Source organism: Papaver somniferum, unplaced genomic scaffold, assembly GCF_003573695.1.
Source record: "Papaver somniferum cultivar HN1 unplaced genomic scaffold, ASM357369v1 unplaced-scaffold_10, whole genome shotgun sequence".
Lineage (NCBI taxonomy): Eukaryota > Viridiplantae > Streptophyta > Magnoliopsida > Ranunculales > Papaveraceae > Papaver > Papaver somniferum.
In genome coordinates, this window is record NW_020618825.1 from 10,176,450 (window position 1) to 10,192,530 (window position 16,081).

General features: G+C 38.6%; 2 protein-coding genes and 1 non-coding gene across 3 annotated transcripts; 1 reads left to right on the forward strand and 2 right to left on the reverse strand.

The window, feature by feature from the left end:
* On the forward strand, nucleotides 1-2,346 carry LOC113326541 (pectinesterase-like). Its single transcript, XM_026574249.1, has 2 exons — nucleotides 1-1,128; nucleotides 1,436-2,346. The coding sequence occupies exons 1-2, from the start codon at nucleotides 84-86 to the stop codon at nucleotides 2,095-2,097; spliced, it is 1,707 nt and encodes a 568-aa protein (XP_026430034.1). The 5' UTR covers nucleotides 1-83; the 3' UTR covers nucleotides 2,098-2,346.
* TRNAC-GCA lies at nucleotides 1,218-1,289 on the reverse strand. Its single transcript has one exon. It is a non-coding gene; the product is annotated as a tRNA-Cys (tRNA).
* A 245-nt stretch (nucleotides 2,347-2,591) lies between the features above and the next one.
* Nucleotides 2,592-5,985, reverse strand: LOC113326542 (proteasome subunit alpha type-5-like). The gene is made up of 10 exons (XM_026574250.1): nucleotides 5,873-5,985; nucleotides 5,711-5,750; nucleotides 5,518-5,599; nucleotides 5,319-5,399; nucleotides 4,089-4,202; nucleotides 3,907-4,008; nucleotides 3,677-3,735; nucleotides 3,404-3,506; nucleotides 3,198-3,263; nucleotides 2,592-3,115 (listed from the first exon to the last, which is right to left on the reverse strand). The coding sequence occupies exons 2-10, from the start codon at nucleotides 5,722-5,724 to the stop codon at nucleotides 3,023-3,025; spliced, it is 714 nt and encodes a 237-aa protein (XP_026430035.1). The 5' UTR covers nucleotides 5,725-5,750; nucleotides 5,873-5,985; the 3' UTR covers nucleotides 2,592-3,022.
* Between the last annotated feature and the right edge of the window lie 10,096 nt (nucleotides 5,986-16,081).

Here is a 16,081-nt window from a genome sequence, read left to right on the forward strand (position 1 = left end):
CATATTGCATTCATTCTTGTACTACAACTCACAACATTATCACAGATCTCTTTTCCTTCTCTTTAACCCTTCCATTTTCCAACATGTCTATCTCTTGCTTAAACATGTATGAGAAGTCATCAAAATATGGTACCCAAAGAAACAAACACATGTGGGGAACCTCACATGCATCTTCAATCTTCATAATTGTAACACTTTTTTCATTCTTGATGATGATTCAATTAGAAGCCAAGCCTATAAGTCCTTCATCGTTAACTCATGTTCACTTCTCAAAATTTCCTAGATCATCTTCTTCTTCCCCATGTGAAAATACCCTCCACGTCGAATCATGTGAGTCTCTGCTTCTATCGATCGAGAACGTCCATGAGAAGTCTCCGAAAGAGGTGTTTGATATTGCAGTTGAGTTTGCTGTAGCTCAGGCTCATGCTGCTAGAACCCAAGCACAAAGCATTAAACCTATGGTGCTGACGAGCGAAAAAATTAGTAGTACTATTTCTCTTCCTGCAGTGGATGACTGCATGGAACTACTTGATGATAGTGTACGGAGACTTGATGATGTAAAAACAAGCTCGAACTCTGATGATGTTCGTACATGGTTAAGTACAGCACTTACAAATCAAGAAACTTGTTTAGATGCACTTGAAACTGAAAAGGTTTCCTCACCATACAAAAACATGATGGAGACTAATGCAAGAAACGTGAGTAAATTGGTAAGTAACTCCTTGGCTCTATACAACCATGTCAAGACAACCGACACAAGGACCTCGAACTCAGCAGGTGGTGGCCGTAAACTACTTTCCGACGGTTTCCCGACATGGGTATCCGGCAGGCAGAGGAAACTACTAGAAGCTTCAATAGAAGAATTAAGACCAAGTGCTGTGGTGGCTAAGGATGGTAGTGGTACACATACAACTATAGGTCAAGCAATTGCTTTTGCATCCCTAGCTGCTGCAGGGACAAACGGAAAGACCGTTGTACATGTGAAAGCTGGGACTTACAGTGAAAATCTCAATATTCCTTCATCACAAAGTAATGTTATGTTAGTTGGAGATGGGAAAGGAGTTACTGTCATCACAGGGAACGAAAATGTTGAAGATGGTTCCAGTCTGCGAAATTCAGCTACTTTTAGTAAGAAAATTCTTCAAACTCAATAAATAAAAACAGTTTTTTTCATATGACAATAAATAAAATTTAAAAAAAAAAAAAAAGTTAATATAAGGGCCCAACCGGGTTCGAACCGGTGACCTCTTGATCTGCAGTCAAATGCTCTACCACTGAGCTATGGACCCTTGTTGTTAATTTGGAACAGAAACTTATTAAACAAGAAAATGAAACATTCGCCTGAATTTCTTTGATCTGGGAAAATTCCAAGTTGCTGAATTCAATTAATATTGATTTTACATATACCTGATATTATGATGTTTGATTGTTTCAGCTGCCACTGGTGATGGATTCATGGCAAGAGATATAACATTCCAGAACACTGCAGGTCCGAATAAGCATCAGGCAGTTGCTCTGAGAGTCGCTTCAGACAAATCCGTGTTTTACCGATGCTCCATGGTGGGTTACCAGGACACTTTGTATACACACAGCAACCGTCAATTCTATAGAGAATGTGATATATCTGGAACAGTAGATTTTATCTTTGGAAACTCGGCAGTTGTTTTCCAAGGCTGCAATATTTCTCCAAGAAGCAACGGTAACAAAAACTTCATCACAGCTCAAGGACGTAGTGACCCGAATCAAAACACCGGAATCTCAATCCACAATTGTAGGATTTCAGCTGCATCAGATACTTATCTTGGCAGACCATGGAAAGCTTATTCGAGAACAGTTATTATGCAATCTTTCATCGGATCAATTAACCCTGCTGGATGGTTTCCTTGGTCTGGCGGATCTGCACCTAAAGGTATCTATTATGCAGAGTACATGAACTCCGGACCTGGAGCAGGGACTGGAGGTCGAGTGAAGTGGTCTGGATATCATCCTTCTCTTAGCTCTGCAGAAGCAACGCAGTTTACAGTTTCTAATTTGATTGCAGGGGGATCTTGGTTGCCTGCTACTGGTGTAGCCTATGACTCTGGACTTAAGCCCTAAGCACATACATATAGTCTGAATAGATCAAACATCAGACATACATTTATAAGTACATGTGATAGGGTGATGATATTGTCTGTTAGTGATTACTTAAGCTGTTGATATAGCTATTAGTGTTTGTTCTTGTGTGTTATAACTTGCATGTGACTAAAGATAATAAGGCCTGTATATGGAAGCAATGATGTTACTGTAAACAGTTGCAAGATACTACAATGTAAATCAATAAAGAAGCTACATTTTTTACTAGTATCAATTTTCGCAATATTTACCCTGGCCTGTATATGACCTGACAAATGACCTGACAAATGTTGAGAACCTAACCTTACTAGAAAGCAATGCAGTAAGCAATGTCATTCTGCCATCAATTATCCTACCGTAAGGCACGGTGTCGCTAAAAGATGGTTCAGCAGACATTATTCCAAAGGATGTGGGCAAAAACTATCCACTTGACCATAAAAAGTAGAAAAACAAATGCACAAGGCAAACAACAAGAATTATAAGCATCATAATTTTTTTAAAGGAATCTCAACTTCCAATGTTTTCATGTCGACCAAGTGATTTTAAAATCTGACACTCATAATCAAGAATACCAGAGTATATCTGTCAGAATACAAGAGGAACTCTACTCCAACAAAAAAGTAATTTAAAAAATATCTTAAGGGAGTAGGTTCCATGGTCTAATAACCAGATCACAATGAAGTTTCTCCTAAAGATGTCATTACATGAAGGCCACGCTAAGTAAGACAGGAAAACCTTGGCAAAGAGAAGGGACTAGGTTCCATGTGTCTAGTAACCATACCACAATGAAGTTTATCTCCTAATGAAGTCATTACATGAAGGCGGTGGGATGCAAGCAGGAAAATCATTGACGGTGGGATGCAAGACAGGAAAACCTTGGCAGTGGGAAGGATCAAGGGTTTTCTTTCTATAATCGAGCTATGACAGCCTCCACCTCGGAAGGAGAATACAAATGGTACTTTGGAGCAACTTTTGCAATGTCAACATTGTTGGGAGTCACCTGAAACATAACAACAAAAAGACAGTTCAGTTAACAGTGACCAGGGAAAAAAATGCTATTGTTTTATATGCAAAAACTTCACCTTCTCTTCCATAACTTGCTTCAAGATTGAAAGAGCAGCTGTTTCGGCTTCTAGAAGTGTCATATCCTGCAACGATCCAATAATGGTCAGACCCTCTCTCTCAAACTAACTAGAAGTAAACAACACAAATTGAAATATAGAGGATTACAGTTCCAGAGCTCTTTATTTTGGCTCTATAAATGTTATGCATTGGGAAAAAAAATTACCTTGTTGAACTGCTCCTGCAAAGAGCTGTCTGCCCCCTCAGAACCCGATCCTATTGCTTTCGCATTGCACTGCCAAAATGTGCCAGACGGGTCTGTATAGTATCTGCAAACATAGCCATCCCCTTTGTAAAGCTGCTTAAAAATACTTATCTGAATGTACGAAACTAGCTAAAGTAAGAGCAAAATTTGGCAGGCCATCTCAATTCCTAATCGGCCTTATAATAGTATTACAAATACAATATGTAAGAAATACAAAAAGATTGAAAAACTTACAGGCTTGGCCCATTTTCGTCATGACCAGCAATGAGAAGTGACACACCAAAAGGCCGAGACTGTTGAGAACCAAAATCAGAAGTAATTCAGGGGGCAGTCATTGTGTGGAATAATTTCAGAGCAACATAAAGACGTATTTGCATGTTAAGTAGTTGACCTAAAAAATAAATAAGAATGACATAAAACAATAAATAAGGAATTACATAAAGAGAGAAAAAATAATGACTGACCATGGACTCTTCTTCACCTTCACCAAATCGTAGTGCAAGATCACATAAAGCTTGAGTTGTGGATTCAACAGTCATGGGCTCACCATATGAGAACCTATGGTTCTGATAAAATAGCAAAATTAGCATTTGGTCAACTGAGATGCAGAGTACATGGGAAAGGTAAAAGTGAATAAAGACATTACCTGAGTTTCAACTCGCCCATGATCAACAAGTGTACGAGCATCAGCAATTAGTCCACTCATTGCACAGCCTACATGCTCATCGATTTCCATGATTTTCTCCACACTACTAGGCTCCTGAAACAGATAAAGAGGATAAAGATGATGCAATCACCATCTTTTAAGCAATAAGAGAAACCTATGATGTGGCAACCTAAAAATTAGAACCATTCACTACACTACCCAATATCATATATCTAGCGTCAGACTTTAACTGAAGAAAGGACAACAAGAACTTTAAGAAAGATCCCACCTCTTTCAAACATAGAAATACGAAATAAAAAAACATCGAAATCTGAGTTACAGGTTTCAGGGAACTAACTGGGCATCGATTACAGGGGAAGAAGAAATCCTTCTTCGATGCAACTCATCCACAAGTGTGTTTCAGGGAACTAACTGGGCATCGATACAGGTTTGCCAACAAGTGACCAGCACAATGCCTGAGATGGAGACGGTACTCTAATTCAGCAACTGTTTCTCCACCAATACAAGTGTATCCCTACGCTTGACACACTAAGCAAGTTTGACGTTTTAACCCTTAAATCAGCAGACATCTTTGATTGCTACATATTATACCAGCAGCCATCGGAAGAATAAGCTAGATATCAGTAATCTCATGAATCTCCAGTTGTTAGTCATTCATGCTGGGGACTGGCTAACTAGCTTCATGTAATCCGGATGTCTAACAGCTCCATCACAATTTTCAGTTCATTTTGCAAAAGTTATAAACACACATGCAAGTGGCAATGGCATGAATATGATGACAACTTGTTGATATTGGGGTCTATAATGCTTAGCTTACTATTATAAGATAACCACCACAATGACAACATACTTTCTACAATTCATCCCACCTGAAATGTGGCAAAGGACTTGGGCAGAAAACATCAGTTAGAGTTACAGCCAACCCATTGTGGCACAAACCCTAAAAACCCTATCAGAAGGGCCGGATAGCACAAACCCTATAAACCCTAACAGAAGGGTCGGATAATTTCTTACAAGTTCTACTCAGTTTCGCACATACATAACTACTTCTGTAATTAAAACTATTCACCAATTATAAAAACAGATGCCATTGAGGGTAATGCCCACTCCCTACTCCCTTCACAAGCCTATTACCCCAATAGTTAGGTCCGAAGACCAATTTGTCAATAATTACTGGACACAAACAAAGCTATGAAACAAAGAACAAACCAGTAATGGCGAAGTGATACGTTTCTCAACAGCAAGCACTACTCCTTCTTTAGTCTTTATCCCAATTGCCGTGGACCCAAGCTACAAACAAATAAACAAACAAAAACACAAACAAATCATGACCATAAACACAGGAATTAGGTTACAGAATTTCAGTCAGAAACTAAAAAAAATAGGTCTTCTTAGTTCTGTTGTTTACCTTAATAGCTTCAATTGCATACTCAACCTGAAACAATCTACCTTCAGGTGAGAAAGTATTCACCCCTCTATCATACTCGGTCCTACATACAAACAACACACACAAAACCCCCAAAAGTCAATCAAAATCTACGAATCCAAATTCAAATTTCTTAAAACCCTTCGATTTTAGAAGTAAAGGGTCTCTTTCTCACCTTGTAAGAAACATCTTCCGTTATGGGTTTAGATGAAAATCTGCACACACATAAAAACCCTAAATTAAACAAAAGTGAAGTATAGATCTTGAAATTTAAGAACAAATAATGAATGATCGATCTGTGGAGTGATTACTGAGAAACTAGGGTTTATTATCATACCCTTTGAGCTTCGAGAAAAAATTTCTTCTTCTTCGTTGAGATTTCGAACTTGTGATTAAAGTTAGCAGCGAAGGCAGTATTTGTTCGGGTGGGAGTATGTAATTTAAGTAGTTAATTAAGGGTGTTTTGGTCTATAAATAGAGTAAAGGAAAAGAAAAGTTTATCTCCACCCCACTCAGTTTTTCAGTAGGCACCCAACTGCCCCACTCTTTCTCAAACTAGGGGTTGCAAACTGACCATTGGCCAGTTTTGCACCCAAGGTGAGAAAGAAACCCGAAACCGATCAATTGGGCAGTTTTGTACCCATTATGAAACTCGCAAACCAGCAAATTGACCTGTTTAAGTGGTAAATTTTCTACTTAACAATGTCAGGTTGAGTCTTGACCGCTCGGTTGATACTACATCAAACGCTCAACAGTCGCTTGTCAGCGGTATAGACTCGACCGCCAGTGTATCACATCCAACGGTCCACAATTCATTAGGCTATATAAACCAAATTCCAATTTCATTTCAATTCATACTATTTCTTCAATCTACATTCTTTCACTCCATAAATTCAATATATATCAGTTCGTCTGTCAGTTCGCAGTATCAAATTTACCTTAGCTGAAGATGAATGTATTTGCAGGAATTATGTTCTTATTACACAAAATCATATCAATGGTGTACAACAACAACAACATAATACTGTATGGCAAAACATATTTCAGAGATTTCAACAAGAAAAATTGAACCTCAACAATCGAGATGCAAATTCTTTGAGTCACCGCTTCCAAGTAATCAATAAGGATGTGAACTTGTTTGTTGCTTTGCTTATTCAAGGAAATCAAAACCGAGAAAATTGTCAAAATGAATTTGATGTGGAGCACATGTGTCGGGCTGAATGGCACAACAGAGTGGAAAAAGATTTTCAATTCGATAGTCGTTAGCAAACCTTGATAGTGTTGCCCAAATATGATGAAGCTAGATTAACGTTTGAATGATGCATTTAATCATGATTTAAAGTTATTATGAAATCTCAATTAAGTTAAGTTTAATTTTATAAGATATAACTAAGATATAAATTACTGCATCTGCCATGTCCATTGTCTGTTCTGGTTGACCCATATAAATCTCTAGCGACTCCAGATCATCGTCATCTACATAATGCCAAATGTGTTATACGATACATACTGGGCGGCAGTAATTTAACATGAAGGCTAGTTGGTATATGCGAACAACAGAAACAATTGACTACAGGAAATAAGTAACAACTGACCCAACACATCTCTAAAACATTTTATCTTCATTTGTAGAGCATTTTATAGTGCCAATTTGCGAAGTATAAACGGATGACATGACCGTGTTAATGAAAATAGACAAAATAGCATGTTTCTGGCTGGCTCGACTAAGAACATTGACGTTCATAACTTAAAATGTAAAGGGTGCTCAAGTAAATGGCTCTTCGGCATCAGGGTTTCCTGGCAATTGCTACAGGAATTGAAGTAATTGTGTGTTAGTCTGGCAACTAACCAAATAAATTAGTGTTACTTATTTGTGTAGTATGGTAGTAGCATACCAGTATCCGTGTTGTTTACATCCACCAACTCATTGGTCTGGCCACTCCCATGTTCCACTCATTGATCTTGCACTAATATCATCTTCACTAATTACCTCTTCAGTGAAGAAGGAAAAGTTGCTGGTACATTGAGTTCTTTGTTCACAAGATCCGCGACGGCTGAGGAGTTTGAAATGTCAACAAAAATGAATAGGAATGGGATTTCGTTAAGAGAGAATAAAACGAATAAAAAAGAAAAAGTTACCGGTGACCCGTCAAAAAACCCGGAACTCAAAAGTGGAAATCGAAGAGATCTGGACCGTTCGCACTTTATAATCCAAGGGACCAAAATTCCGAGTCAGATAACGTGATATTAAGCGTGTGACCAGATCCGTCGTCTTACTAAAGTAGGCTTAGTTATTATTTGGGGAAAAATATCGTTTTGGTCCTTTTTAGGTGGGTCCATATTTGTTTAGTCATTTGGTCAAACGCCTTTACTTTTTAGTCCATAATTATTTAAAAATATTTAAATGGACAAAAATACCCTTCCGTGTTTTTTTAGCAGTTGATTCTTCAAAATGAACTCCTGTTAATTTCTACTTATTTTTTCAGAAATCACCTAAAAAACAGAGTTCATTCCTAGAAATGTATTCCATATAAAAACCTAAAAAAACAGAGTTCATTCCTAGAAATGAACTCCATATAAAAACCTAAAAGAACAGAGTTCATTCCAGAAATGAACTCCATATAAAAACCTAAAAAAACAGAGTTCATTCCTAGAAATGTATTCAATATAAAAACCTAAAAAAACAGAGTTCATTCCTAGAAATGAACTCCATATAAAAACCTAAAAGAACAGAGTTCATTCCAGAAATGAACTCCATATAAAAACCTAAAAAAACAGAGTTCATTCCTAGAAATGTATTCAATATAAAAACCTAAAAAAACAGAGTTCATTCCTAGAAATGAACTCCATATAAAAACCTAAAAGAACAGAGTTCATTCCAGAAATGAACTCCATATAAAAACCTAAAAAAACAGAGTTCATTCCTAGAAATGAACTCCATATAAAAACCTAAAAAAACAGATTTCATTCCAGAAATGAACTCCATATAAAAACCTAAAAAAGCAGAGTTCATTCCTAGAAATGAACTCCATATAAAAACCTAAAAAAACAGATTCCATTCCAGAAATGAACTCCATATAAAAACCTAAAAAAATAGAGTTCATTCCTAAAAATGAACTCCATATAAAAACCTAAAAAAACAGAGTTCATTCCTAGAAATGAACTCCATATAAAAACCTAAAAAAGAGAGTTCATTCCAGAAATGAACTCCATATAAAAACCTAAAAAAAAACAGAGTTCATTTATGGAATGAATTGCAGCAGCATCATCTTCGTCGTCTTCAACTACAAAGCACGAGTTCATCTTCACCAACAACATCTTCATCACAAATCTTCGTCGTCTTCAACATCTTCACCAACAACACTAGTAGCAAGAAAATCAAGAAAAAAACTCGTTTTCATCATCGTCGTCTTCATCAACTCGTGTTGTTTCTTTATCAAACAGATCTGTTTCACCGTCGTCTTTCTCAAAACGGATGCAGCAGCAGATTAAAATCAAGAAAAAACTAGTTTACATCTTCAGCAGCAACATCGACGAAGATGAACTTCAACAGTAGCAGCATCACAAACCAGAGTTCATTCCTGAAAATGAACTCCGTCATCTTCATCTTCTTCATCAGCAGCAGCAACTCATCTTCATCCTCTCCATCATCAGCAGCAACAACAGACGAGAAAACATCAAAATCTTCATCACAAATCAGAGTTCATTCCAGAAATGAACTCCGTCATATTCATCTTCTTTTATAGATCAGAAACTTACCCAAGCATGTGAAGATGATAAAGGTTCATCATCATCATAAATAGCAGTATAATCTTCAACCTCACCGTCTTCATCATCAAAACAGAGCAAAACAACAAAAAGAAAAAAGAAAAAAATGCAAAACCTTCATCGTATTCATCATCATCATCATCATCACTAGCAGAGAAAAAAATAGAGAGAATAGAGAATCATTCATCATCATCTTCATCTTCTTCATCACTAGCAGGAAGAAAATAAAAAAGAGAAAAAAAAGAGAGAGAAATTCTAGATCTGAAAATATAGGAGAGAGAAAGTAAATCTGAGAATGATTTCTTCTCTCTTACTTTTTGACCATATATATGGTTTTTATCCAAAAGGGTATTTCTACCACTACAAGATGACATCATCCATGACATCACCCTAGGACCAAATTATAATTTTTAGGACCAAACTATAATATTTATTACCAAATAGGACCAAACAGACAATTGACTAGGTCAATTGGACTAGACTCTCTCTATATGGTATTTCCTTGTATTATTTGCTCCTTTTTCTCTGGAACAAATTTTTAGACAAAATTTTCTCTCCAACGGGGGAACGTATCCCGTATTAGCTGATGTTTTTATCAAACGGCTAATCATGTACCGTTTTTTCAAAATTTATTTCAACCGGTGAACTGTTAGCCGTATAGGGGAGACTTTCATTCGAATGAAAGAGAAGGTGATTGAGTTTGGGGTGAAAGAGACTTTCCTTCTACCCTTAGTAGGACCTAATTTGATCAATTTTGATCAACTCTTTCGTTTTAAAAGAGACTCTCGACTCCCATAGCCCTTGCTCTTCAAGTTTTACTTTCTTTGACAGGCCAGCTACGATAGATCGCAAAATTTAACTGGTTTTTCACTTTAAGTAATTTTGAACTCGTTTTTCACTTTAAGTAATTTAGAATAGTGTTTTTACCGTACACATTTCATGTGCTACTAATTAATAGGGGATGAAGTTATAAAGTAGTTTAAAACAATACCACTATTACTATTCTGACCTTCGTAGCCCATTGTATTGAATTATCAAGTAAAGATAATATTATTATTCATTTAGACTTTAAACATACTCCAACTACTTATCGATCAATCTGAGCCTTTCCTTTTTGAGCTATGCTAGACTCACAACGAATTCCCACTTCGATTTTCACCGAGAGGGATCGAAGGCACACAGGGTTGCATGCAATACATTGGGATATGAATGTGGCGGAGGTGGGGCCCATAGCTTGTAATCTTTGTATCTGTCGGTGATCACTTCGGTGACAGTCAGAAGTGAACCTAGACTTTCTGTTCCTTTTTCGTCTTCTCACAAAGCAAAAACTAAAGAAAATGGAGAAGGAGAAGAGAAAACTTTCTCCAGTCAACGAGGGAGCAGGAAGAAGAACGAGAACAAAATCAAAAGAAAACAACAATAATGGAGCAGCAACGGCAATGGCGACAGAAGCTAAGGTTGAGGAGTTTTTTTACTATTATTAAACAACTTCATTCAGTTGCAATCCAAATTCAAAAACATAATAAGCCCAGTGGGAAATTACTATCAGTAACAGAAAGAGATGGATCTAGGCAGTTATGGACGGTAGAGTTAGCTCAGCTGGTCATCCCCGTTCTCCAAAGTTTCTTGCGCTCCAGGAGGTTCCAGGTTCGAGTCCCCAGTGACGTAATATTGCAGGAATTAACATGGACGGTAGAGTTAGCTTATCCCCCTTGTGACACAATCTCAGCCCCCCTCCCGCTTCGGCTCTCTTGGCTAGGTTACCCATGAGGCTCGCTGGTAGGTTAGCACGGCAACCTGTTCAATTCGTGTAGTAGTGCGTTGTTGGAGCTTAGCTTGTTAGGCTTCCAACTAGTTAATGTAATACTCATTATCCAGTTATTAGTTTATAATAATAATAATAATAATAATAATATAATAATATCTTAGGAGGTTTCGATTTAAATGTTGAATTTGATTATCAATAGAGAGAAACTGTGTGTTGCTTTGTGACCTTTTTTGTTAAAAAAATCATGTCTGATTGTCCCAATTTGATTATATGGACTTATTACAGATTTTATTTTACAGTTAACATAGTATCAGTATGCCTCAACAGAATCCATTTTTGAGCACACTCTGTCCCATTTTTTCATTTTATTTGTTTATGTTTATTATAGATACCAAAAACCATGCTCAACATGTGGCGCCCAATGAAAGCCGGTGTAGTATAACATTCCTAGGATAGTTTACATAGTATCTACACCAAGATAGCTTAGTTTGTAAGAAAAAGTCATATTTGTAAATTCATTTCTATTCTCTAGTATTTAAGAGAATATCTAAGAGAGAGAAAGGGATCAGATTTTATTTTCTCTAACTTCATCTTCATTCCAAAAACTAGATCTGGAAGAGCTCCAAAAACTCATTAATGGTGTCTCACCTTGTAAATCAATTAATCATAGTGAACAACTATGGATGTAGATCAATTATGATCGAACCATGTAAAAATCAAGTGTCTCCTTTACATTCTAGCACTTTTATTACCATTTTTGTGAGTAATAAGTTTAGATCTAAAAATTGTTTTAGGGGTTTGAAGTTGGAATGAGTCAAGAACAAGAGAATACATTATTTGGGTGTAGTTACAGATTTTCCGTAGTTATATTTTGGCGCTAGAAACATGGACTGGTCTCAAAAGGATAGATCTCTTCCTTGATCTATTTAATCTTCTGTTCAACTATTCAGATCTGGAAGTTTTGAGCAAAACTTTGGGAAAGTTTCATGCGCACTAAAACGAAGAACAACGAGAACCCCTTCTCGTCAGTAACACGAAGTAAGAGCTCAGTTAGCTGGTCGGACAAATACGCCGAAGAATCGAATTCGTGTGATACAAGATTCATGTGAGAACTGGTTAATCCAGTAGCACGAAGTGAAGTTGCACGCAAGCAGCAAACTCTTATCTCGTCAAAATGATTGAGTTCATGGCAAGGCCACTTCGTGGATGTTGAGAAGCTACTTCGTGGATGCTGAGAACATACTTCGTGGAATTCTGAGAACATACTTCGTGGAATGCTGAGAACTTCGTGGAATGTTGAGAACATACTTCGTGGATGCTGAGAACATAATTCTTGGGATGAAAGCTACTTCGTGGAACTAAAGCTAACTCGTGGGATGAAAGCTACTTCGTGGAACTAAAGATATTCCGTGGAACTTAAAGCTACTTCGTGGAACTTAAGCTATTTCGTGGGACTTAAGTGGGACATAAAGCTACTTCGTGGGAGGCCAAAGGCAAAGAAGTAAAACCAAAGCCAAAGCCAATGAAGAAGGAAGGCCAAAGCCAACGAAGTAAGGCAACTAACGGTGCCAAAGCCAAAGCCAATGAAGAAGGAAGGCTAAAGCCAACGAAGTAAGGCAACTAACGGTTCACTTCGTCAACCCCCAGCGCCCCAGCCATCTCGTGATTACTGCATATAAGGAGACAAGTTTGAAAGACGACGGAAACATTTGGCTACTTCAGGAACAAACAAAGGAGAATGATGACTCACGGATGCAATCGACCAAAGAAGAAGGCGGTAATATGAGAGACGGAAGCAAGGCTAAGGCAATCATATGGGTCAATGACGGAAGCTACGCCATGTGGAACGTCCAGGTTTTAATTCACGATGATTGATAACGAGCAACCAAGGACGAAACAAGGCAATCACCCTTGCGAAGTTGATAGTTCCAGCGAAGCTAAGACCAACCTAAAAGAGCGAATATGATGGAAGGGAAGACGACGGAAAGGGGCGAAATCAATCGGTTCACAAAATGAGAGATAGGAAAAATGGAAGGGAAAACGACAGAAAGGGGCGAAATCAATCGAAAGATAGAGAAACAAAATGAGGTACAAGACAGACCACTGCGCAAAAGGAGGCATGAATTTTTACCCTTTACTTGCAGGGAAGGAAGTACAATCAACCAGCGATGCAAAGAAAACGGAGGAAGAGTTGCTTCGTGCAGAAACTCCAAGCAAGGAATAAAGTCGAAGTTGCACACTTACATCGCCAGTGACGAGCTAAGTGAACCAATAGCAAGGAATAAAAGTTATAGCCGAGAGCCGACGATGAGCAGTGGAGAACGCCATAATTCCAAAGGTCCAAAAGAAACTGATTGCAAGCCTTAACCAGCTAGCCAGTAAAAGAAGCGTGTACTATTGCAAACGAGGGAGCAACCATGGTTGGAAGAGCATTAATGGACAACGCAAAGGCGGAAGGGATGAACAAGAGTAGGACTCAACGGCCGAAGCTATGTCGTGAGGGGCATCAACACTCATCTTAAGGATGATTGAAATGGAGGATCGGCGACATCAAAGAGTCATGCAATTCACCTTGTCCCCACAACCAATCCGGAACCGGAAAAGTAAAGCAGCTTGCGAAGTAAAGAATATCACGAATTACGAAGGGAATTTATGGATATTCTAAGGGGAGGAAAAACGGAAAGAGGAGAAACGTCCGTTACGGGAGAAAGGCATAACGAGAACCAGTGGCAGGGCGGCGATAATAACAAGAATAACTACAGAGAAATGTCATTGAGACTATCGTAAAAGAGAAATCAAATCACCAAGAGATGAGAGAGAATGACGATAAGGACGACGTAATCCACTCACGAAAAGATAGGAGAGAATGTCGATGAAGACGGTGAAATCAACTAAAGAGGAATATCTGTGCAAACAAAGAAATATGAGATAGTAATTACACTTCCTCGAATAGCTGCAGTATGGCCGAAGAAGACAAGGAAGAGGACAAAGAAGGATGCGACGATGTGGAGGTAATGATGATTGCAGTATCAAAGAGGAAACACACAAAGCCGTCGATATGATAAATTATCGACTGAGAGGAGGAAGGGGTTATTGCGGTTCCAAAGAGGAAACACGCAAAGCCGTCGATGTGATAAATCATACTAACTCATACTCGGAGGAGTATCTCACTTGGATACTATACGAACTATGGTGCAACGAGGATCCGATTCGGATATATATACAAGCTCAAGGCTCACGGATAAAGCCGCAAAAACAACGAAGGAAAAGAAAAATACGAAAAGAAGTAATTGGATTATAGCGAAGCAAAGTGAGCGATAGGTAGAGAACGAAAGAGAACGAGTGACACGAACTGAACTTGGACGTCGCTTACACACGAATGACATCTCATGTACCAGCAACGAACTCCCATCGTAGCAAGATAAGGTTTTTCTCAATAAAGCATAGCAACAACATAAAGCTACAAGCGTGAATGATATGCAAATATTAAGAGAAGAAAGCTACGAGTCAATAAGAGCAAAGAAAAGGGCAAAAATAAGGCACATATACACAAAGAGAAATATTTGGGCGAAATAAGACCTCAAAACAGGCGAGTAAGACCTCGGATTAGGAGGCTGATAAGACCCACAAAGTAAAACAGTTTCTAGGAAACTTAAAACCTTCGCCTAGGAATGCTGATAATCCACGGCATACATCCTAGTTTGCATAAAAGTGCAGGAGGCAAGACCTAACGCATGTCGTGAACAACTCTCAGAGAGATAAGCTAGGGGCAATGATAAAACTTATCCTCTGAGGGTCCCTTTTTATGATGGATTTCAGTAAGGGGTGCTGAAATATGACCAAGGCACCGACGTATTCGGTTGAGCTGCGGGTGCCTGGGACGTCTGCAGCGTTGACGACAATGTATGTATGGCAAGTCTTGGCTACGATGCACTCGATCCCAAAGAAACCTCACTTAGGGTGTGGCTTCGTAACCCCAAGCCATATCGGCGAAGGTGATAAGAAGTCACGAATACAACTGACAGTCGTAATAACTGGATGGGAGGAGACCAACATGCATGTTAGGGTTAACCTCCTTGAAGGGGCAATCAGGGGGAATATAAAGGGATGGCACCCTCCATATTAGGGAGCTGTGTGACCAAAAAAGACATCAATGTCATGGGGATAATGTTCATGGGAACAGCTAGGCCTGTCGCATTGTCGCGGAGAAAAATAAAATAAATGTTAAGGCGAGGTAGATGGATTATTATTCGCAAGGGTAATAAGAGCCTGATACTTCATCGAATTAAGATCCTTAAAAAAGGATGAGGCAGAATAAGACCTTAATTAGGAGGCACAATAAGACCTCGTATAGCCACATACAAGTAGAAGATGAGGGCACGTTAAGTCCTACTCAATAGGCTGGTAAGACCCAATAGATACAAGTAGAAGACAACAAAACCTAACCCGTAACAATTTACAACCCCAAAATATGTACAAAAGGAAAGAGAAATAAAGCAAACAAAAGCAAAAAGAAAAGAAAGGGGCAAAGCGAAGAAGAAGGTAACAAAGCGAAGATAATCCTGAAGAGGAGGCATAGCCATAATACTTCGCATGAAGACAAGGGCACACATATAACGGACAAGGGAGATATGCTCACGACAAGGGAGATATGCTCACAAGGACGACGGAGGAGGGCAAAAAAGGAGGCGACGAAGAGACGACAGCGAAGAAAGGGATCTGAGAAGGGCGTTGGAAATAACGAGATGGGAAGATCAAAGGCGGAGATGTGAAGATGAAAGGAGGCAAGAAAACGAAAGGCAACACGAAATAAATCGGAGACACGAGGAAGATCTACGACGAGGAGAAGGAAGGCCTGACGAAGTGAGAGACAACCGTCGCGCAGAAAATGGAAGAAACTTGAACCATGAGGTATTGAACGAACTGCGAGATATGAGGACGCTGATAAACAATTCGTGAAGAGGTGGTAGGATGCAATAAAAATTTGAATGGAATGAAGAAATATGATTA

What these genes read in the sequence shown, in the direction of transcription:
- LOC113326541 (XM_026574249.1), top strand. Translation starts at nt 84, where the DNA reads ATGTCTATCTCTTGCTTAAACATGTATGAGAAGTCATCAAAATATGGT. An exon ending in GCGAAATTCAGCTACTTTTA is followed by an intron (nt 1,129 to 1,435) that starts GTAAGAAAATTC and finishes TGATTGTTTCAG; the next exon opens with CTGCCACTGGTGATGGATTC.
- LOC113326542 (XM_026574250.1), bottom strand. An exon ending in TGCAGGAGCAGTTCAACAAG is followed by an intron (nt 3,264 to 3,403) that starts GTAATTTTTTTT and finishes GGATCGTTGCAG; the next exon opens with GATATGACACTTCTAGAAGC. An exon ending in AGCAAGTTATGGAAGAGAAG is followed by an intron (nt 3,116 to 3,197) that starts GTGAAGTTTTTG and finishes GTTATGTTTCAG; the next exon opens with GTGACTCCCAACAATGTTGA.